At 37.5% G+C, this 24,969-nt stretch overlaps 1 protein-coding gene, 1 long non-coding RNA gene and 1 pseudogene across 2 annotated transcripts in view; 1 reads left to right on the forward strand and 2 right to left on the reverse strand.

Annotated features, from left to right (window-relative positions):
* Positions 1-24,969, reverse strand: part of RRM1 (ribonucleotide reductase catalytic subunit M1) — a 38,784-nt gene that overhangs the window by 13,247 nt on the left and 568 nt on the right. Inside the window, exons 2-12 of the mRNA XM_043481745.1 lie at positions 18,984-19,072; positions 15,542-15,719; positions 14,342-14,442; positions 12,536-12,595; positions 11,634-11,673; positions 11,225-11,387; positions 6,370-6,511; positions 4,661-4,744; positions 3,394-3,555; positions 2,951-3,030; positions 154-355 (exon numbers count right to left, since the gene is read on the reverse strand). Coding sequence (XP_043337680.1) covers positions 154-355; positions 2,951-3,030; positions 3,394-3,555; positions 4,661-4,744; positions 6,370-6,511; positions 11,225-11,387; positions 11,634-11,673; positions 12,536-12,595; positions 14,342-14,442; positions 15,542-15,719; positions 18,984-19,072 — 1,301 coding nt within the window. The remainder of the gene's footprint in view (positions 1-153; positions 356-2,950; positions 3,031-3,393; positions 3,556-4,660; positions 4,745-6,369; positions 6,512-11,224; positions 11,388-11,633; positions 11,674-12,535; positions 12,596-14,341; positions 14,443-15,541; positions 15,720-18,983; positions 19,073-24,969) is intronic.
* On the reverse strand, positions 362-2,944 carry LOC122449760 (annotated as a pseudogene).
* LOC122449761 lies at positions 3,767-24,115 on the forward strand. The gene is made up of 3 exons (XR_006272015.1): positions 3,767-3,779; positions 9,527-9,532; positions 23,985-24,115. It is a non-coding gene; the product is annotated as an uncharacterized LOC122449761 (long non-coding RNA).

A 24,969-nucleotide genomic window follows, 5' to 3' on the forward strand; every position in this document is an offset into this window, starting at 1 on the left:
ATAATCTGTCTATTTCAGTGCCCTTCTGCTTACAGTAAGCTATGAATACTCCCTTCACTCAACTCAAGGGAAACCAAGCTAGAGATTCACAAACAATTCACAAACTCCTAAGATTCTTCTCTCAGTACCCGAGACAGAAGTTTTTCTACCTACCTCATCTTTGCTGGTATACTCCACTATTTCTGTGCACAGGTTGCTGCATTTGATGGTTCCCAAGTTCTGCTGGTTGCTCTTCCGATTACAGGAATCTTTGTAGAGCATGTATGGGGTACCTGTCTCTGTCTGAGACTCAATGATGGCATACCAAAGCTGCTGAGCTTTTATAACTTTGCGGACACGACCTTCTTTCTCATACCTGGAAGGCAAAGCTAGTATTACTTTAATATTCCCTACGAAAATCTTTATTGCAGACAACATGAAGAGAAACACCAAAATATAAAATGTTGAAAGCTCTTAAATTTTTACTAAGTTTTGCTAAGAGAAAAAAATTAGGAATATGATACATATTTTACTATGGCTAAAGCCAGACCCACTAAATCAATATACCTTCCATAATAAAAAGGAACAAAGACTGAAATAGTTAAATAGTGCCAGCTACAGCAGTCCTCTGGTGCTATCACTTAACGAACTACTGACACCTGCATCCCAGTTGCTCTCAATTCCTGTGTACAATACAAAGGCATGACTTGCTTTACCAAATGTACTTTATAACAAAGCAAATCAATAACCCTGCTAAATAACTCTGCATTAATTTTTTAGAGGATCTATTAAAAACATGATTTAACTTGAACACCTGTTTACATGTCCAAAACATTTTTGTTCTGTTTTTAAATAATTATCTTTTGTTATATTAAAAAAGAAATATTTCCAGGGCCCAGCTGGTCTGCTACTGCACAGAAAGGGTTAACTTTCAACATTCGATCATCAGGGTACCGGGATGCGGGTGGTACGGGATGCGGGTGGTACGGGATGCGGGTGGTACGGAGGCAGCCTGGGAAGAGGGAGGGCGCTGACCAACAGAGGGACAAGCCAATGTGTAACTGGGGCCCTCCAAAACATCCGAAACAGAAAAGGGGGAGGGTGCCTGTCAGAGACAGAACCAGTGCTGTTCCCCCTGTGTCTAATGCTCTGGAGTATTCTTTCATTTCAGACACCTCTGTGAGGTTCCAACATCAGGATACATCCTTTCCTCAGTCCCAGCACATTCAATTCACAACCCAGCTTTTAAGGAGCAGCCCCTCCCCAAGTAAGAGGAAAGCTGGAGGTCCTTCCTGAGAGGAGGGTATTCTGGGGAGGAGCCACTTCTGGGGTCCCCCTTCAGTCCCTAACCAGGCGGTAAATGTGGTGCTGGGCACCCCGCTCACTGGTGAAAACCTCGAAGATGTAGGTGGTGCAGAGCAGCAGTTCCTAGGTGTCTCTGGTTGTCACCACCCGGAGGATGGTGAAGTTCTCCAGGATGCTGTTCATCACATGGCGCTCCAGCAGCTGCCACAGCTAGTGCAGAAAATTCACCAGGTGCTTGCACATGGGAGAGTGCAACATGTGGTACACAAACCTCCCATCCTCCAGCAGGGCATGTTCCGTCTCCACCTTCTCCACCACCTGCTTGCCAAAGGAGTAGACCTTGAAGGAACAGGCGAGAGTCATGTGCTCCAGGCTCTCATACAGGATGCTCTCTCCACAGAAGCCACTGCTGCCGCCGGTGGCCCCACCTCCTCACCACTTGGGCCCTAGGTCAGGTCCACCCAGAACCTGACCAGGAAGAAAGTGTGGGTGGCCCCACGGTCATACAGCTCCTATAGCCCCTCTTTTTTCAGGGAATTTGTCATAGATCTGTCAGATGTCCACACTCTCGAGGCAGGGCACTCCAGGGTTGGGGCAGAGTACAGGCTAATGTGTACAAACAGGTGCTGTGACCGAGCAGTGCCCAGAGCCCAAGCCTACCAGGCTGGGGGTGATGTGGCAGGTGGGGGTAAAACAAGGGGTGAGAGGGCTTGGGAAGTTCATACCCTGGCAGAGCAGTAGATGGAGGAGTCAGTGACAAGGAGAACAGTGTCTTTGAGAAAGGCTTCACATCTGGAACATTCCAGGAGGGCCCAGAAGCCCCGACCAAAACTGGAAAGGTTCTGGGGCCTGAGGACTGGTGGGACCCAGTCTAGCCTGCAGGGAAGCTGCTGAGATGAGCTGGGCAAAGGACACAGTAGTCATTGTCTGGAAAGCCTTGTCCTTGGAAACCTGGTCCATATTCAGCGCCTTGAGCATCAACTGGATTTCCCCAGATTTCCCTTGGGCCAAAGCCTGGACATGACTAGAGACTGTTTGTGAGTTTAGGTCTTCCACGTTCTCAGTTTGATGTCGCAATCAGTTTATCACAACCATACAACTTGCCTCCATTGAGCAGGATTTTCCGCTGGCCACAGGGTAGGTAAGTGGCCATGGCCTCCTGGAAGCTCTGCTCGATGTCTGTACTCCAGAAACCTTCTGCGTCTGTCAGGGCCCTCATCGCCCCCCACCCCCTCACTGCCCTCCTCGCTTCCTTCCGTAGTTCCTGTCCAGCCACTGCCATTGGGGGAGTTCCCCTACCTGGGCATCCTGGCCAGGGGGCTGGGGGTAGGTTTGTCATGAGTAATGTTTTTGGCCACGCCACGCAGCATGCTGGATCTTAGTTCCCCAGTCGGGGATCAAACCTGTGGCCCCTGCAGTGGTAGAGTGGAGTCTTAACCACTGGACAGCCAGGGAAGTCCCTCCAAGTTTTAAGAAAGACAAACCAAACTTTTGGTGAAGATTCAGGAAGAAAACACACTACAACAAAATTACTAGTCACATTCTCTTCTAGATGCTTCTGAAGAATCCTAGAAACTGGCTAATGATTGACATAGTTTTGAAATTTACATCCTGTAAATAAAAGAAACAAGGTTAAAACATTATTACTTTTGTATTTTTCCCATACCTTTCATATAGCTTCTCAAATTCTTCTCCCCAGACTTCATCCAGACCAGGACACTCATTTGGACACATCAAAGACCAGTCCTGCAAAGGGAAGAAGAGTACCAACTATAACAAACTGCAAATAACCAATCACACATGGTCCATTAGGAATACTGCAAGGGAGAGGGTGGCCTCCATAGACTGTCTTAAAATTCTGCTTCAGAAATAATATTTAGGCTCAAGTCCAAACATCTAGTTCTGCCTATTTGTTCATGACTTCTCAAGCATTTAGAGCATCTGCTTTAGAGAATAAAAATCCAAGAAGGCGAGAATGGCATTTCTTGCTCAACATGCCTTGCTGTTGCATAACATATAGGTAGATTCTTCCTAAGCATGATTTAAGATGACTGAGGAGAACACTCATATGAATCAAGTTGTTATTACTAACAAGTACCTATCTCTCACCTGATTAGTCTCCACTCGCTTCATGAAGAGATCTGGAATCCAAAGGGCAAAGAAAAGGTCCCTGGCACGCTGCTCTTCCTTTCCTGTGTTCTTCTTTAAATCAAGGAACTCAAAGATGTCTAAATGCCAAGGTTCCAGGTAAATAGCAAATGCCCCAGGTCGCTGAGGGTAAATAAATCATCATTCTTTTCAGAATCAGAATGAAATAAAGGAACTTCATATTTTCCAAAGCACTTCAATAATATCTTCTTGGATCTTCACTACAATTAATGAATTACATGATATAATACAAATAAAAGTACTATAAAAATATAAAGTAGTAGTATTTTTCTTACGATCCTAAGAAAAGGCCCTGTGTAAAAAAGAACAATTAACACAAAGAAAATGTAGAACAAGAAAGAATAAATAATTTATCCAACGTGACACAGTAAACAAGAGGTGGAGCTTCCTCTTCAGCTGTCATGCAGCTCACTTTACACTCTGTGACACGTATGTAAAGCCCAAAAAATTGCTTTAACTTTGACAATAAGTTGTGCTTTTACTAAAGATCACAAAAAGGTGGTATGTCTTATCAAGGTCCTCACAGATTCCATTAGATGGGCTAGATGGCTGCAAAGTATCCTGCTGATAACATTGGAAAAATGGCCCAATACTCTCTATTTTCCCTCTATAAAACAGGTCAAGTTTTGCTTTTTGTCTTTCTTTTTTTTTAAAATAAAAACCTAGAAAACATATTACAACCCCTTTTCAAGGTTGGGTATCAATATGTGCTTAATCGCTCAGATATGTCCAACTCTTTACGACCCCATGGACTATAGCCTGCCAGGCTCCTATGTCTATGGGGATTCTCCAGGCAAGAATGCTGGAGTGGGTTGCCATGCCCTCCTCCAAGGTATCAATATCACTCACTACTTTAGAAATTCTTTGCAAATAAACTGTCTTGTAAGAAAGCTAACTAGATCACTGGCTGCCTGGAGCCAAGGATAAAGTATGTATGTGTAGGAGTGATGGATGATTAATACAAAGGAAACACATTGGTGTGGCAATGTTCTATGGCTTGACTGGTATGATTACACAAGTATATAATCATCAAACTATACTTCAAGTGTCTATACTTTAAAATAAGTAAAAATTATACACATTATATTGATCATAAAAGTGGAAAAAAACAGTTGTTAGAAACATACACAGTGAGCTATCTTATTATAACTATGAGATTTTCAGTTCTGATTTCCAGGACTCTAGGACTTTCAATCACAAAGCATACCTTGTTTCCACCTTGATCCACATATCGAGCTGTGTTGTTATATACTCTCAGCATTGGTACAAGACCATTGGAATTGCCATTAGTCTGAAAAAGAAAACAGGATAAAGGCATCTAGAGGAGCAAGAGGGGGTCAGCAATGAAAAGAAGAAAATGGGTCAACAGCAGGAAAATTACTCTCTCCCAGTCTAGCTTCATCTGCTCCCCATCTCTACCTCTGCTTTGAAAACATAATGCCCAACATAAAATAAAACTGTGGAATAAATTACAAATATGTACAACATTATTTCATGGCATCTCTAGCTTACGATAAGAAATAACAACTATTAAGTCAAACGAATCCAAAATCAGGATAGCTGAATTTAAACCCCCATACTTTCAAAAGGTCATCATATAATGAAATACTTTGGGTAGAGTAAAAACCCTACTACAGTATATTTTTCCCAAAAGAATTCAAGGTGATTTATAGTAAGAATTATATGCAGTGGATAAATTAAGACAATAAGGCAAATGGAGATTCTCCAATAAATAAATTCTAGAATGAAGATGAGATACCTATCAAATTTTTAAAATAATCATTCTAACCCAAGGCAAGCCTTTAAGCAGCCTAGAAAGATAATGAACACCACATAACAGAATGGTTTTCTTCTGGACTCTCTTTCTGTAGGGTGAGATATTTTCTTCACCTTATAGAGGAGACAAACTCAGAGAAGTAAAATAACTTGCACTAGGCCACACTACTAGTAATTAGTAGAGACAGGATTTAAATCCAGGTCTTACTCAAAATCATTACTTTTTTTTCTTTTGTTTTTTAAATTGAAGTATGGTTGATTTACAATATTGTTATTAGTTTCAGGTATACAGCATAATGATTCAGTATTTTATACTGAATGTGATTTCAGCATATTATAGTCCATTATACATTATTACAATATAATGGGTATAATTCCCTATTTTATACAGTATATCCTTGCTGCTTAAATATTTTATATATAGTAGTTTATATATTAGTTAATGCCATATCCCTAATTTGTCACTCCCTGCTTCCCTGACCATTTGATAACCACAAGTTTGTCTTCTTTATCTGTGAGTCTGTTTCTGTCATGCATACACATCCATCTGCATTATTTTTAAGATTCCACCCAAAACCATGATCTTGACTCCCAGTCAACAGTGAGCTAAAAGAGCTGAAATTTACTTCATAAAGTATTAATGATTAAGCTTGAATCCTGGCTCTATCACATATTAAATGACTAATCTATGGAAGAAATTTAACTTTATAAGCTTCAGCTTCCTCACTTGTAAAATGAAGACAACAGTGACCATACTCACAAAGTTACTGTAAGGAGTAAAGTTTACTGTGTTTGTAATATCTATCTATCTCATAAGGTTGTAGTAATTCACATAAAACTTTTATAACATTTAGCATATAGTAAGCAATGAATAATAAAAGCTGTTAATATTATTATTATTGCTAAAGTAAATCAGAATTCCAAAATCTGAGCTAAAAAAGACCGTAGAGCCCATCTAATCAACCTCTAATAAGATAGAAGTAGTGAAATCACTCATTCTAAGTTGCACAGCCAGCTAGTAATTAACAGAGATCCAGTTCTCCCACGCTCCCGCAAATGCCCTCTCAACCACAACCCTGGTTGTTTATGGACTTGAATCCCTCTAGCCCACATATTTTTAGTCACACAACAGCAGCTTACCCCAGCAATGTAGCTGCCAGTAGCTCGAATACAACTCACAGCAACACCAATTCCGCCAGCGGACTTGGAAATCAATGCACACTGCTTTAGAGTGTCATAAATGCCTTCAATGCTATCATCTTTCATACTCAGAAGGAAACAGCTACAGGGGGAAAAAGTCACAACTCAGCAAGGAAATGAAGGAGAGTCAAAAAACAACTATATAATTCAAAGAGAGTAAGTTAGGCAAATAAATGATCTCAAACTTACAATTTTTTTTTAGAAGAAAAAAAAATTTTTTTTTAATGTTTTTAGAAGGAAAAAGAACCAAAATCTTCACTGGATATGACACAATAAAACATATCAACATACATTGTTTTAAAATCATCTTTCCGTCTACCCTAGATGCTGAGTCTACATAAAAGTCTTAGGGATAGGTAAAAATATTAGCTTACCTATTCACCAGATTACAAATGTGCCATTATAACATTTTCTGATGTAAATTCCTAAGCATACTTAACATCTTTTCAAGCCAAGAAAAGTTCAGTTCAGTTCAGTTCAGTCGCTCAGTCGTGTCTGACTCTTTGCGACCCCATGAATCACAGCACGCCAGGCCTCCCTGTTCATTACCAACTCCTGGAGATTACTCAAACTCATGTCCATCAAGTCGGTGATGCCATCCAGCCATCTCATCCTCTGTTGTCCCCTTCTCCTCCTGCCCCCAATCCCTCCCAGCATCAGGGTCTTTTCCAATGAGTCAACTCTTCGCATGAGGTGGCCAAAGTATTGGAGTTTCAGCTTCAGCATCAGTCCTTCCAATGAACACCCAGGACTGATTTCCTTTAGGATGGACTGATTGGATCTCCTTGCAGTCCAACGGACTCTCAAGAGTCTTCTCCAACACCACAGTTCAAAAGCATCATGAAATAAAAAACCACCAAACCAATAATGAACCAAATTTGATATGTCCATCAAAATTTAGCTCCCTTACAGTCTTTTTTGAAGACAATCCATCTACCTGTGATTTGAATCTCATCCTCCAACTCCAGGACCCTTATTCTACCAATGATCCCTTTTACCAACTTTAATATTCATCCAAACAAATAGACTTTATCTTTGACTTTTTCTATTGAATATTCAGACATTCAGAAATAATAGAGAATTTATAACATATACTTTGTACTTACCATCTGCCCCAAGAAATTTGATGCTACAAATATAACCTAATATATAATATATATATATAACAAATATATGCTGTTTCCAAGCTTTCTACGTTCCTTTAGCATTTACATATGTCCCACATTTTAAAAAAATTTCTGGTTTCATACTATCTTTCTGCAACCCGCTTTTATTTAACTCAGTATTGTTTTAGAGAGTCATTCCTACTGATACATATAGGAATAGTTTGCTGTAAGGTATTCCATTGTATGAATATACCAATATCCATTTGCCTGCTGGGGGACATTTAGATTATTTCCAACTTGTTTGCTATTCTAAACAATGCTCTTGTGGAAGTTTTTAAACCTATCTCCTTGTGTTTATATCTAAGGATTGTCTATAGGGTGTAAACTTAGGAAAGGAATTTGAGTCAAAAGGTATGCATGTCTTCCACTTTACTAAAGATTCTCCAAAGTGAATGGATAAGTATACTCTATCAATCAATGCATGAGCATACCCACATGCTTACCAATACTTAGTTCATCAGCCTTTTAACTTGTATCAATCTGTTGGGTATGAAATATCTCATTATGATGTTAACTTTCACTTTCTTAATTAAAAGCAAAGTTTATCATCATCTCATTTGTTTATCGACCAATCAGTTTCTTCTACAAATTAGCCCATGTTTCTACTTGGTTTTGTGTCTTTTTCTTATAATCTCTCAACAGTTAACATACATTGCAAGTTTCCTCTCACCGTCTGAAACCTTTTTCACTGTATTTGGTTTGCTGAAGTTTAAAGTTTTAATATAGTCAATTTTTCCTTTATGTTGTCTGCTTATTATATCTATTTTAAGAAACTCCTCTGAGGTCATATATATACTATCAAGATGTAGGTTGATAGTTATGACATCTGAAACTCACTGTCAAATGACTTAGCCAAAAATATTTTTAATTTTCAAGACAAAAATAAAAAATACATGTATATGACAAAATATCAGTAATTTTTAAAATCTAGGCATAAGTGGGTGTATGAGTGAAGTTCACTCCTTTTCTTCAAATTTTTCTGAATGTTTGAAATTCATATTAAAAAGCTGGGGAGGAAAATATTTATTTTCTCTACATGTTCTTCTAAAAGATTTTACTTTCATATTTACATTTTTCTCTTGAATTTATTTCTGTATATGACATGAAGAAAGGAAATCTAATTATACATTTCCCTATAGGATAACCAATTTTCCTAGCACTGTTTTCCCAATGAAATACAATGATATCTATTATTCATCAAGTTCTCATATAATCCACAAAGTAGGGTATTTACTCTAGGATAGATAAACATAGCTTTATAGTAGTCTTGAATCTAGCAGGACTTTTTCTTCAAAACTATCTTGCTATTTATATTAATTTCTTGTGGCTGCCCTAACAAATGTCACTAACTTGGTGGCTTAAAATAGAAATTAATTCTCTCACAGCTTAGGAGGTAGGAAGCTCAGCATCAGTTTCACTGGGCCAAAGTCCTTCAGAGGCTCTAGTGGAGAACATTCCTAAAGGAGCCAGCTTCTGGGCTCCTTTGCTTATAGCTACCTCCCTCCAATTTGTCTCTATCTACACACTGCCTTCTTTTCTTCTGTATGTCTTGTATTTCCCTTAGCCTCTGTCTTATAAGGATATTTTTTATTAGATTCAGGGCCCACATGAATAATTTGGGATAATCTCCCTATGTCAAGATCTTTCTTGGAAGGGGAAAATGACAACCTACTCCAATATTCTTGCCTGGAAAATACCATGGACAGAGAAGCTTGGTGGGCCACAGTCCATGGATTTGCAAAAGTGTCAGAAACAACTATCTGACTAAATAACAACATGGATTTGTCAGTTTCTGTTATGTGGATACTCTAAGCTAAATAATTAAAAGCATTATTTGAAAATTAGATCTTTCTTAATCATACCTGAAAGACTGTTTTTCCTTATAAGGTAACATTTGTAAATTTCAGGGATTAGGATCTGGTGTATTTGAGCATTAGGTTACTCTTAGCCATTTGCTCCTCCATATAAATTTTGGAATCTGCATGTTAAAATTCTGACTGGAATTACACTGAATCTGTAGATTAACTTGGGAAAAACTGACATTGTTATTAAATCCATTTACGAATATATGATCACTCTTGATTTGTTTTATAACATCCTTCAATTACGTTTTAGAATTTTTTCCTTAAAAGCCTTACACACCTTTCAATAGATTTATTCCTGAGTACCTTCCAGTATTATACATTTTAAAATTTAAATCTTCTTTTTTTGGTTTTGTTTTTTAGTTGCTGTGTCCAACTCTTTTGCAACCCCATGGACTGTAGCCCACCAGGCTCCTCTGTCCATGGGATTTCACAGGCAAGAACAGTAGAATTGATTGCCATATCCTTCTTCAGATCTTCCCAACACAGGGATTGAACACACGTCCTCTGTATTGGCAGGCGAATTCTTTACCACTGAGTCACCAGAGAAGCTCCTTAAATTTTCTAGCAGCTAAAGTACAAAAATTCAATAAATTAATTTTTGTTGAATTTATATCCAGATATTCTACTGAAGGGCTTCCCTGGTATCTCAGATGGTAAAGAATCTGCCTGCAATGCGGGAGACCCAGGTTTGATCCCTGGGTCGGGACGATCCCCTGGAAAAGGGAATGGCTACCCACTCCAGTATTTTTGCCTGGAGAATTCCATGGACAGAAGAGCCTGGCAGGCTATAGTACACGGGGCTGCAAACAGTTGGACACAACTGAGCAATTCACACACACACACATTCTGCTGAAATCCTTTTACCTCTAATAACTTGTCTGTAGATGCTCTTAAGGAATCATTAGTTTCACTCCCTCATTTCCAACCATTTTTTTCTTATCTTACAATTACAATGCTGGCTCAGGCCTCCACTACAAAGCTAAAAACAGAGGTCCAACAGATCTAAGTTTTTAGTGGATATCTTTTACCAAAGAAAGGAAGTTATTTTCTACATCTATTTTGCTATTTTTTTAATGAAAGTACTAAATAACATAAAATGTTAGGGCAGTGAATTACATTAATACACTTTTTGATGTTAGCATATCCTTGAATTCCTGAGATAACCCAACTTGCTTAGGGTGTATTAGCTTTTTTCTTTTTTAATAAACTACCAGACTCTGTTCCACTGTTTCCTTTCTCAGAAAATGACACCATAATAAATCTGTTACTTTACCCTTAACTCAGGAACCACTCTTGACTCATATTCAAATCACCAATTCTATCAATTTTACCTCCCAAATCTCTTGAATCAGTCTACTTCTCTCAATCTCTACTTTCACTTCCCTAACCCAAAATACCATACTCTCTCATACAGACTACTATTAGAATCCTCTAATTATTATCAGAAAATACTTTATTGAGATATAATTCACATACCATACAATTTCCCATTTAAAGTGTACAGCTGATGGGTTTTAGTATATTTACAGAGTTGTACAACCATCACCAGAAACAAGCTTAAAATTTCACTACAGGCATTTGTCTCTCATCAATTTATTTACCACAATGCAATAAGAGTTTTCCAGAAAGTAAATCTCATTTAATGATTAAATGTTTATCAAATTAATTTTTATGTGATGAACTATCTAGTTTCTTCAGGTCAAGGTTTATTTCCCGAGTCAAAAGCGTTTTAGAATGTTAAAAGTGACTACAGATGACACATACCTAGAAAGCTGTGGGCGGTTGGTACCAGCATTGAACAGAGTGGGAGAGGCATGGGTAAACCACTTCTCAGAAAGAAGGTTGTATGTTTCAATAGCAGCATCAATATCTTCTTTGTGAATCCCCACAGATACCCTCATCAACATGTGCTGTGGTCTTTCAGCCACTAAAAACAAGAGAAATTTTTCACATGAAAACTAGGCTGAGATATGTACTTGGGCATAAAAAAAGGAACAACAAAAGACAATTTAAAAAATTTTATACCAATAAGCAGCAAAATTATTCATAAACTAAACCTAAAGTTTAAAGTGTTAGTTAGAGTTTAAATAGAAATGTTAAGACAAACAGCTTAAAGTTCTATTTTCAATATAATGAACAGAAAATATAACACACAAACACATTCATGTCTCACCCTTCCCATTGATCTTCAACAAATAGGATCGCTCCAGTGTCTAGAAAAAGCAAAACAACTGAAAAGCTTCCAGAGCATAGTTTTTAAAGACATAGTAGATATATCATTCACAATATGCAACTATTTAAATCTACTCAGTCTTTAAAATAATCTTAAATGACAAGAACATCATATTTAGATTTACTAGTTTTAGCTTAGAACATTATCAATTCACTATTTTTTCGGAAAAGAATGCCTAAAAATTTCTGGAAAAAGCCAACTCTACATTAATATGTATAATGTTCATAGCAGAAGTTGTGGTATTCATTATATCATAATGGTTCATATCATTAACATTTATAAAATGCTTATAACAGGCTAGGTACTGACCAAAGCAACATATACACACTCACTTAAACTTCAAGAGCATTTGATATTGAAATTTTATTATTATCCCCACTCTAAAGATGAGAAAACTGAAGGACAAAGGGATTAAGCACCTTGCTAATAAGAAATGAAGCGATGATTTGAACCTAGGTGGTCTGACATCAGCATTCACATTCTCAATCACCCATAACACTGTTTATCAACACAAAAGTACCTAGAAAACCACTTGGCACATAGTAGGAATTCAATAAATAGTTGTTGCATAAACAGAATAATACTGAATCATTCTGGCAAATTACCTGCATAACTCCACAGGTATCCAGAAATACTATTTGGAAAATTTGAAAACTGCAAATGAATAAGCTATTTTTCCTTAATTCAAACAATCACCACTATCCTAACCCCACTAATCCCTCAGGACCATCCCAACTCCCAACAAATTACTACCTTTATAATTATATCACTAAAACATAAACAAAAACCTATATTTCCTAATTGAAGAAGGAATTCCCACTTATTTGAAACCCATTATTTACCTTAAAGCCAAAGTAATTATAAGAGAAATCTCGGTCATAGATAATTGCAGAATTCAGGCGCTGATGAAGGTTTAAAAAAAAAAAACAAAAACCCATAATTAAGATAATTACACTTATTTTCACAAAATTTGTTACCTTTCAGCCCTGATTTCAGAACTAAAATTGTTACAGGATACAAGAGATAACACTAAGTATTTTTGTTGTAGAATAGAAATCCATGCCTAATGTTAAGGAAAAAAATTATATAAATTGAGTATCCTAACTAGGTTTAAAAACACATACATTAAAAGACTAGACGAAAACATATAAGTTGTACATAAGTAAAAACATAAATGTGACTTTCCAAACTTTCCCTGTTGTGTTTACAGTATCTACAAAAAGGGAAAGAATATGAGTATAAAAGGGACTATATTATCATCCTAAAACAGGTTTTTAGATTAGCTATTAATCCAAAAGTATTGGAGCCATATAAATACTAATACATATCTTTATTTTCCATTTTAAACTGTACATAATTTATGATAAACAATTACATTAATTCTAAGGCTAATCAAATCCATAGTCCTTTAACTGATTTTAAACAAAATATTACTGTGACAGTGATGTTTTAAAGCAGAACTGGCCATTGCTACAGAGCTTGTGTAGGCTATAAAGCCATTTAAAGGAAAACAAAGCAATTAGGTACAAATAAGCATTTTGGATAGAAGAACATAGAGCCAATTTTTCAAAATACTATCAATGTTTCCATATAAGGATCCATGTCCAAGGACTAGAAAAATCTATACAAAATTCCTCTCTTTCTCTTAAACCTTTAAGGGCATCTTTGTTGCCAAGGCACGTAGGGGCTTTGCATGACTAACGGAGAACTGAGAAACTCGATTATCAAAATGTATATTTTAGATACAGGTTTTTTTATATCATTTATTTTTGTTTCTCACCTGTCTTCAAGATTATACACACAAATACACAAACAACTCACTCAGTTTTCTCTCAGTCTCTTTAATATCAGATACATATTTAGAGATAGCCAACTAATCACTCTATTACCTACAGTTAAAACTGATTTCTAATCTGTGCAGATATGCATGGTAAATAAATTCTGTGTGCAAAAGGGCTGGCTGGATCTACCCATCTTTCCCTCTGTCCTTTGGGATGTAGTTAAGAAAGGAATTGAAACACAAATGGATAATCTTTAAGTTGCTGAGCAAGAAGATCTTCCAAAATTTAACCTGAGCAATCTTTTTGGAAGTCAGTTTGGCAATGTCTACCAAAATTTTGAATGCACATACTTTTTAGCTCAGCAATTCCACTTAAGGGATTTACCTCACCAATATACTCATCTATGAGCAATGTACTACCATATGAGAATACTGACTGCAGCGATAAATAGAAAACAAATATTCATCACTAAAGCAATTCTTACATATATATAATGATGATATGGCTATAGGATAGAATGCTATGCAGGTGTTAGAAAGAATAAGGTAAATTCATAAATGCTAATAAAGAACTATCTCTAAGATATACCTGTAAGTGAAAAAATATTAGAAAGAATAGTATGCACAGTACATTACCACTAAAAGGAAAAATAAATGCACACACACCATGTGTTACAGAACAATTCTGGGAAAAATGCATTTTAAAATGACAAAGTGATATTCTTTCTAGACAAGAAAACCGGGATTCAGAGAAGAATTACTTTTTACCTCTATCTCTTATCATAGTGTTTAAATTTTTAAAAATGTGTTCATTGCCTTAAAAAAACACCCTATAAAAATTTTTTCACCATGAAAGTATTATACATACATCTTTATTTGCCAAAACAATATCCAGTGTTGACTTGGCCACCATGGGAGAGTGTTTGCCATTGTGTGGGTTTATATAGTTGAACAGGTCTTCCATTACATCTAAAAACAAAACAACAGAAAATTAAAATACCAAAATCACTTAACAGCAAATTCAATCCTCAGGTTAACAATTTAAAACACTGGTTCTCAACTGTCTTTCATCCGAACTCACCTTAGTACCTAGCAAAGAGAGTGCTCAATGGACAAATACATGTTATATAAATATACACAGAAACTTACATAAGTAAAATAAGGAAACCCTTAAAGAAATAACTTTCTAGAGTTGGAGTAAGCATATGCTCTTATAGTTTGAAAAAGACTGCCAGATGATTCTCACACCTTACCCCATTAAGGACTTTTTAGGTGAAAATAAAGAAAAGCATAAATTATAATCTCAAGTTTTCTTTTACCCTAACAAAACAGAAACTCAACCTAAAATTCAAAATCTATCATCTCAAGGATTTTACTTCTACAAATGCACATTGAGTAATAAGCTCTCTCTCTTTCAGACATCATAGCAGATATTTGGTCCTCTGCGTTTATATATAATACAGACACATACAAAGCTGGCATTCTGACACTGACTTGAATCCATAGATCAATTTTGGAAGATCTGATAGCTTTACTCTTACAAATCTACTGAAGAGGGAGATATAATGCTTAAAGTCCCACATAAAAGATCTGGAATTGAGAGCCAAAAGATTTCTACTCTCAGTCTACTAGCTGACTTCTTACATATCCCTTTTTATATACTTAACAAATTATTTAACCTTCTTTTGCCCACATTCTCTGAACTGTAAAATGGGAGTGATGACTAATGGTGACAAAAGACAGATTGTAACATTTTGTTTAACCTAGGAATTATCAATAAATATTATTTTTTTCCAACCACGCCACCACCAAGCATCTAAAGAGGGGCTTCAAAAAACAAAAAAATAGAGAGAGAACAAAAAGATAAAGAAAAGTTTTCATTGACCTTTCCACGCAGCAGATGAGCTGCATGGAGAAACAGGAAGTTCTAGTCTCCCTCTGCCACCAACTTGCACAGTTCCCTTTTTCAAACAAGATGTAACTTTTCTTTCGATACTCAAGGTTTCATTCTAGTTCACTTATACATTTTCTGAAAATACTAAATTCTTTCTTTTTCTTCTAGACTTACCACTGAATACTTTCTTGGTTTCTTTGTGCAAGTTAGAGACGGCAATCCTTGCTGCCAGGATGGCATAGTCAGGGTGCTTAGTAGTCAAGGTTGCAGCTGTCTCAGCAGCCAAAGTATCCAGTTCCACAGTAGTGACCCCACTGTATAAGCCTTGGATTACTTTCATGGTGATCTGAGCCTATAAAAGCAAAGCTAAGAATTACTTGTGCTTTTCCAGGAACCAACATCTTCCTTAAAAGAGCAATGAAGAAAACAATCAAATTTATATAAAAATAAAAGACAATTTCCTTTTATGAAAAATCATCTTTCAGAATTGTACACTGTGGAAAATTTAGTAATGAGACTTCATAAGTGAATAGAGCTGCCAGAAAATGCATACTACATATACAATGAAGCGTCCAAAGAAAGAAGGAAGGAAAGAGGGAGGGAGCGGGGAGGGAGAGAAGAGAGGGGAGAGAGGCAGGGAGTGGGCAAGGGAGCAAGGAGTGAAAAAAAAGAAGGAAGTTAGTTTTAAAATCTAAGTAGAGCTTCACAAAGATTAACAGACACATAGGGAAACAGCTGAAAACAGACCAATTTTTCTGTAAGTATTTTCCCATTTTTCATTCAAATTTTCTGTATGTAATCATTGTTCAGGCCATATACTTACCTATTTTCCCCCAATTATTCCTAAGGACAAGTACAGGAAAGCAAACAAATCAAACTTTAATCAGTCTAGTGAAAGGAAATGAAACTGTAAGTTAGAATTGGGACTGAGCCGTTAGATAATTTAATGGCTACCCTTTAACACCTCCCTGGTGTGAATGGCTTCCCTGGTAGCTCAGACAGTAAAGAATCTGCCTGCAATGCAGGTTCCATCCCTGGCTCAGGAAGATCCCCTGGAGAAAGGCATGGCAACCCACTCCAGTATTCTTGCCTGGAGAATTCCATGGACAGAGGAGCCTCGTGGGCTACAGTCCGTGGTGTCACAAAGAGTCGGACATGACTGAACGCCTTTCACTTCACTTCACTTAACACTTCACAAAATATCTCAACTTTCATAATCTTCTCTGACATTTCACAATTACCTGTGAGATGGGTATTATAATTATCACCACTTTACATGAGGAACCAGGTTACTGGGACTTGCCCAGGGTTTTTAATGTCTAAGTCTTCTGGCTCCATATCCCATTCAACCTCACTACATTTCACTGTTTTCAAGACCATACTGTAAGAGGCACCCCTTTTTAAAATACACAATGCCCAAGTCAAGAAAGACAAATTCTAAGTTGTGTGTTACTGCTGTTCAGTCACCCAGTTGTGTCCGGCTCTTTGCAACCCCATGAACTGCAGCACACCAATCTAAGTTGTATATATGTATGTATTTACTGAGTCTTAAAAAAAAAACACAACAGATTAGGGAATTCCCTGAATGTCCAGTGGCTGGGACTCCGAGCTTCCGCTGCAGGGGTTCAATACCTGATGGGAACTAAGGTCGCATAAGCTGTGTGGCTGCAAAGGTAAAAAAAATTAATCCAACAGAAAATGAATGCCATTTCCCAGTTGACCAAAGCATGCCCCTCTCAAAAAAACAAAAAAAAGTGTAATTACTAGTTTAAAATTTATCCCAATTACATGTTAGACCTAAACTCAAGTTTCTCCTGATCACTTTCTTCTCAGCAGGTAAGTCATGTTCAATAAAAGAGTAGTGAAGTCTTCTATACACTTTCTGGTGCTACAAGGCAAGTAATCAGAACTCAGAATAAAACAACATCCATGTGCTAATAACCACTCCAGATTTAAAGCATCCAGATTTGTTCATCTATCCTAGAACGCTCATGTTGGCTCCAGCACCCTTGCACTCTGAAATGTTTGCAAGTGGCAACAGAACACCTAGGAGTCAAGATACCTAGTCAAGATACCAATATTCTTCTTCCTACACTCTCACTCATTTGTACAATCACCCCCCTTCTCTTTGAACCTTTCTTATCTATAAAACAAGGGAGATAAAATAAGATGATCTCTCAGGTTTGTCCCAACTCTAATATTTTAGTATTCTAATTATTGTGTAGTATTCTAAATGTAAAAGGGAAATGATAATAAATATATCTTAAAGCTGTATAAAATTATTTTCTTTCAACTATTTGGTCAATTCAATATTTATCAAGCATCTAATTATGTATGTGTTAAGCATTGTGGATATCACAAGAACAAGATACAGACCTCCCCAACAATTCTAGGGAGGATAGGAACACATAAATTCTATACTAGGTGATTAAAGCTATGAGGCCAGTGCAAGTGCTACAGTAATACAGATGTTGTTGTTGTTCAGTCGCTAAGTCATATCCGACTCTTTGCGACCCCATGAACTGCAGCGTGCCAGACATCCCTGTCCTTCACCATCTCCCAGAGTTTGCTCAAACTCATGTTCATTGAGTCAGTGACACCACCCAACAATCTCATCATTTGTTACCCCCTTCTCCTCCTGCCCTCAATCTTTCCCAGAATCAGGGTCTTTTCCAATGAGTCAGCTCTTAGAATCAAGTGGTCAAAGTATTGGAGCTTCAGTGTCAGCATCACTCCTTTCAATGACTATTCAGGGTAGTAATATAGATAAAATATCTAAATAAGGATGGGGCAATATGGGTTTTAAGAAAAAAGATTATTAGAGACTCTATTTAGTAAGATCATTTTGAAAGTCATGTGGAATCTGGATTGGAAGATGGCAAGGTGAGGAAGACCTGGAGGACATTTTAGAGACCACTACGGACAGCAGTCTAGATAAGAGATGCTGAAGATCTAGAGTAGAGGAGTTACAGAAGCTGAGGAGAAAAGCAGAGCAACTTGCTTATGGCTCTCCTGAATTTAAAGGTTGGCTGTGAACTCTATATTACTTTAATGTATCCCTTCTGTATGGATAACAAAAAAGCAAACTTCAAACCAACTTCTACCCAAATGACCACAATTTCAAACAGTTTTATGATAGATTTTTCCCTAATAAAATAAAATAAAAATAAAATAAATTTTTCCCTAACAAAGAAGCCCCTAACTGAAATGTTAATATCAAGTTTTCCTCTTTTCTCAGCTTTATAGTTCTCTGAGAAGTCAGAACTCACAGCACAGACCAAAATTTAGGGGAAAAAGTGAGTTTCTTGTTGCTTGTTGTCTTTTTGTTTTGCTTTTTTGCCATGCCACATGGCTTGTGGGATCTTAGTTCCCTAACTAGGAACTGAACCCAGGCCACAGCAGTGAAAAGCCCAGAGTCCTAATCACTGGATCGTCAGAGAATTCCCAGAATAAAAAAAGTTTTAAACAATAAATTCACATTTTACATCCAAGGCTGTAAGAGAATACCAAACCAGAATATGTATATATAGCAAGAGAGTGAAGGGGAAAAGATAAGAGACAAGTAAATGGAATCACATGAAACAAGCAACCCAAGATATAAATCCTATTTACTTACAGGATCAACAAAGTCCATATTGAGTCCATAACAAAGCTTCTGGATTCGGGATGTAATTTTGTCGAACATAACTCGCTCTTGGCGGCCATCTAAAGAATCAAACCATACAATTCGTATTAGCACTTACTAACACAGCAATGCCACAGAATCAAACATAATCAGCATGTGAACTTTTTAAACTGGCCAAAATGAAATGCTATTTTGTAGATAAAAGACTCAGACCCCAAAGAGATTCATTGAGAGATTATATTTTCATCTTCAAAAAGGAGAGATTCTATACCAAGTCTTCCCTTACATTACATATCAGATGGATTCTTGCAATAAATTTCCCAAATGATCTGTTCTCCCCAACCCTTGTCCCAAATGACAGGCATAATTATTCTTTAAAACTTAAGTCAAAACCATGTCATTACTCCCCTCCCAAGAGTGGTTTATAATCTGTTTCAGAATCAAAGTCAAAATCATTATAATAGTCCACAGAATCCTATATAACCTGCCCTGGGAGCCCCCTCCCCCACGTCACCTCCTACTCTCCCACCTGACCCTGGCAACCCTGACTGCTTACTATGTATACCTTTATTAGATCTTTGCTCAACGTCAACTTCTCAATAAGGTTTTCCCCAATCACTCTATTTTAAATTGCAATGCCCCAAACACAGCCTTGCCCCTCTTACCCTCCTTCTATGCTTTATTTTTCTCCAGAGCACTTCTGATCATCTGACATGCTCTATAGTTCACCTAGGTATTTGTTTATTGTATGACTCTTTCACTCATTCACTAGAATATAATTTCCAAAAGGAAAAAGATTTTGTCATGACTTATTTATCAATGTATTTATTCCCCAGTGCCCAGACCAAAGCTCAAGGCCTAGCACATAGCAGGTACTCAAATAATTATTGAATGCTAAATGATTTCTAAACCTGTCTCCATCCTAACACCTTCATGATAAATACGGCTTACATACTTTCCTAGAGTAATTAATGACTTGAATTTACTTCATACCATGTAAAGAAGTACTTCTTTCTACTTGTAACTCAAAACAATCTTCCAGGGGCAACCTCTCATTTTTTATTTTGGGGATATGGAAGCACATACATATGGATCTTATATAGTTAGTCCTTTCATGATTTGGATTTATATCCTATAGCTCTTTCTTCTTCCTAACAAAGTCCGGCTGGTCCAAGGACTTTCTCAAAAGTTTGATAAAGAATAATGAACAATAAGATACTGCTAGTAACCCATCATCAATAAAAGAAGTTAGTTTTTCTTAAATACTAATACATTAACTAAGATAGCCCTTCTCTTTCTGATTACCATTGTGATTCTCCTTTTCTAAAAGACTCACATATGCATTGTTTAACTCTGGAATAGAGTAAATTAGCTGGCACACACCAGGACTGAGCCCTTAATGCTCTACTAACTGGTTAGGCAGATAGGTGACCACAAGGCAGTATTAGCAAACTGAAAATCTGCAGCTGTCAAATTAATCAGGAACTGACAGAAAGTACAAAAGCAACTCTCTAAATTCACACTGGGAAGGGAAGGAACACTAAAGGGCTAAAGGATCAGTAATCCACTGTTCTCTAGCCTATCATTTCACTTGATTATTTTTTTTCAACCCATAAACTGGTTTCATCATATCACTAATCCCTGCTTACTAATCCCTCCTCTTCTATCAAACAAGGCCTTCCTTAATTTGGTTCCACATCTCTTCTACTGATCCTTGTGAAATATCCTACATCCTAATAAGGCATCCCATTCCCACATCCATGTAACTGCTTATACCTTACTCTGCCCAAAAATCCTTCCTCTGCCTTTCCATACATCTAACTCCTATTCACTCTCCAACTCTCACCACATCCATGAAACCTGCCCCAAACACTGTAACTCACATTGCCCTCTTCCTCCTGTGAAATCCTCTAGAACACTAATTGTCTGATTTCCTCCTGGGTATAAGCTGTCTTTTTAAATTCCTCTCTTCAGGGAGACTTTGCTAAAACTGTAAGACCAAGTATATGCCTCTTTGCAAGATACGAACTTTCTATTCCCTCTACCTACAAAGTTCAGCTCACATATCTTCACACAGCTGGCTCTTAGTATTATTCAGAGCTCAGTTGAAATGTCACCTCCTTACCTGAGGACCCAATCCAAGGTTACCTTCTCATTCATCTTTATCACATTACCCTGTTTTACCACCACCATTTCACAAACCACTATCTGGAATTAACTCATTCTTGTCACTCACACCAGAATGTGAACTCCAATGAGAAAAGGAATTTAGCTTGTTTTGTTCACTGCTGAATCCGTAGTACCTAACACAGTTCCCAGCATAAGAGATGCTTAATATAGTCAGTCCTCTCAATCCACATCCATAAACAGTATATGATCTGTAGTTGGCTGAAGCCCTGGATGGTGAACTGGAATTTGCACATGAAGAATCCACAGAGACTGAGGGATGACCATGAGACTTGAGCATACATGGATTTTGGTATCCACAGCAGGTCCTAGAACCAAATGCCCCATGGATACTGAGGAACGACTGTAAATACTTTCTGAATAATTGAAGGAATGGGCTGCTATAGCCTGTATTTTACATGTTAGAATTCTGATCATATTATGTTAATGTTTTCGTCTATTTTTCTCAATTGATTGTAAGATCTTTGAAAGCCAGAACTATTTCTGTCTACTCACCACTGTAACCTCAGTGCCGAGCACAGTAGTCATACAGATCGTAAAATAACACAGTGGGCTGTAAAGGGAATTAGGAAGGATGGGAAGGAAGAGGGAGAGGAAGGGAGAGAGAGGATCTGGAATAGAGGAGATTATCAGAGTGCAAATAGGTGCTTTAGAAAGTACTATTTTGCAAAGTTTGGTTCCGTTTTACGTAAATACTTACATATACATGTGTGTACTCAGTCATAATGGAAAATAATTTTTACTGTGGGTTACAACCCAAAGTTTTGAAAACGCTATACTGAATTCCGAAGCACACTTTACAGCTTGGCTACATTGCCTTTATTCCAATGGTTCGCAACTTTTAATCTTAACTTCCTTGAGCAATATGATGCTGTCCCACCAAGAATAACAAGATAGCAGATAAGAAAAATGCATCTACTATTCCCTTCTGTTATCTAACACTTTTCATATAGATTACTCCTATATCCCTAAGAGCCCTAAGATCATGGAAGATGGAGATGCCTTCTCCCTCTGCTATTAACCTCATGGTGCTTGGCAAGACATTGGTACATTCAGTTAAGTATTTTAAGTTTACTGCAGTTGCCCTCCTGAATAATTACACTACGATTAGAAAAAACTGCATGTGTTAGTCTGCTTCTATACTATCATTCCAAAAATAAGGGGAGGAGAGAATACCCTAAACAAATTAAAGATCAAAAATAAAATAAATCTACGTACAACTTTGTATATGAACAAGACTTGCTGAATGTTACTGGCAGTCTAGCAGCAAACCATCTGGATCAAATTATGTTCTCTGAAGGAATGAGAAACAAAATAAGACGTGCCTTTTATTGTAGATAGTACTTTTTAAACCACAGTATTTGAAAGTGGACCCAAAAGGTTAAAAATGCAACACAGAGGTGCTACCCACTCTAGAGATTTATGATCACAAGTTTATGATTCATCTGTTACAGATGTATCTTAAGAGCTTCTCATCTTTCCAGATCTTTTTCTAAAGGTCTAAAAAAACTGAATTGTCCCCCCTCACTTAAAGGAATCAACCAACAAAAGTGCACTATGTGTTTCGGTCTTTGGTCTCAACAGCTAAAATGGGAGACTAGAGAAATGTAGAGAATGATGTTTCAAAGATACTAATGACAAGAAGGGCCATAACTCTATCTCTAGGCTGTAAACCACCTAGTTACAACCAAATCAACTACCTTCCTACTTACAACACTTATCATATTCTATATCTTAAAGTATTAGGTTGGTACAAAAGTAGCTGCAGTTTCGGACTGTAAATTTTAAATCATTATAACTAGGCTCAAACACATCTTTATTAATCAAAATAGGAACCATTACAATCAACACATTTTTGGTAATGAGAAATAAGTTCCTTTATTCCTGTAGTGGAAAAGTCTGTGCTTTGGGATTCAACAAACTCTTGGAAAGCATTTTCTGCCTCCTCAGGTTGTGGAAGCGTTCTGCCTGAAAAAAGTTGTCAAGATGCTTTAAGAAGTGGTAGTCAGTTGGCGAGGGGTCAGGTAAAAATGGTGGATGAGGCAAAGCCTCATAGACCAATTCATTCAACTTTTGAAGTGTTGGTCGTGTGACATGCAGTCAGGCATTATAGTGAAGAAGAATTGGGCTCACTCTGTTGACCAATACCAGCTGCAGGTGTTGCAGTTTTGGGGGCATCTCATTCATTTGCTGAGCATACTTCTCAGATGTAATGGTTTCACCAAGATTCAGAAAGCTATAGTGCACCAGATCAGCAGCAGATCACCGAATAGTGACCATGACCATTTTCTGGTGCAAGTTTGGCTTTGGAGCGTCTTCTCTGTTCAACCACTGAGCTGGTCATCACCAGTTGCCGTAAAAAATCTTTTCATCACATTTCACAGTCTGATCGAGAAATGGTCATTGTTGTGTAGAATAAGAGAAGATGACACTTCAGAATGATTTTTTTTTAAATTTTTGGTCAGCTCAAGATTTGCTTCAAATGCCAAACGACAACAAAATGGCCAACTTTGAGTTCTTCAGCAACTTCTTGAGTGGTTGTCTAAGAGGATCAGCTTCGATGATGGCTCTCAATTGTCATCAACTTCCAATGGCTGACCACTACACTCATCTTCAAGGTTCTCTTTGCAAAACTTCTTTAACCACCACTGCACTGTACATTCATTAGCAGTTCCTGGGCCAAAAGCGTTGTTGATGTTGCAAGCTGTCTTTGCTGCTTTACAACCCATTTTGAACTAAAAAAAATCGCTCAAATTTTTGTCTAACATCATTTCTATAGTTTAAAAAACAGCAAATAATCCTCAGCAAAAAAAGCACAAAGTGAGAAATATGCATTAAAATGATGTATAACATAACCACATTTATTTAAGAATGTATTCCAATACTAAAACAGCAAAGTTCAAAAATGTAAAACCGCAATTACCTCTGCACCAACCTAATAATTATCTCATCCACTTTTGGAGCATCTATTCACTGGCAGGTTCAGTACTAAGTTTGGGCATAGAGTCCCCATCTTTGAAACACTCACAACCTAGTCAACAAAACAGTCAGTCAACCAGTATTTACTAAGTGCCTACAATTTTTAAATAACTTTAATGCTGTAACAGAGGCATATTCAATAGACTCAAAACTTGTTCCTATCTGTCCCATATGGTTCTCTGTTAAAGGTATGCTTTGCTCTTGTTTTTCCAACCTGATTATAAACTTTTTTCTTCCTGAGGCAAGTCTGTCTCCTCTTAACATTAATTTCACAGAATCAAGCAAAGGACTGACACAAAGGAAGTCCTCAGCAAGTCTAACGGAAGATGTGTCGAGGAAGAACACAAGGCTCTTCCCGGTCCCCACCCTGTCAGAAGATGTCTCGGCCACCCTACTCTAATTCCCTATCTCTTCCTATCAAAGGTAAAGCCAACTAGTCCCGATCCCAAACTCCTCTGGGACTACTCTTCCCAACAACGGAAACACGCAGCGACAACTCTGTGGAGATGTCTGTGTCTGAGACTGACTTTTTCACCCCACAAAAAGAGATCAGGAAGCTGGTAGGTGCCCGTGTAGAATGCAGAGCCCCTGATTACCTAGCTTCTCCCGGGCCTAGGCTAGGACAGGTGACCAAGCTTTTTTTATTGTTGTGACCAACAACAATAGAACTGTTGTTGGCTACGGGTTCGAAGTCCGGCATCACCAGCATCTAACTGGGTGACCGTGCAGTCCCGAAGCCTCTCTCTGCGCGAAACGCAGCTAATAACCCCTACCTCAGGGGCTCGCGGAGAGGAATAAAGTGCCGCCTGCA

The sequence above is a fragment of the Cervus canadensis genome, chromosome 11, assembly GCF_019320065.1.
Source record: "Cervus canadensis isolate Bull #8, Minnesota chromosome 11, ASM1932006v1, whole genome shotgun sequence".
Taxonomy (NCBI): Eukaryota; Metazoa; Chordata; class Mammalia; order Artiodactyla; family Cervidae; genus Cervus; species Cervus canadensis.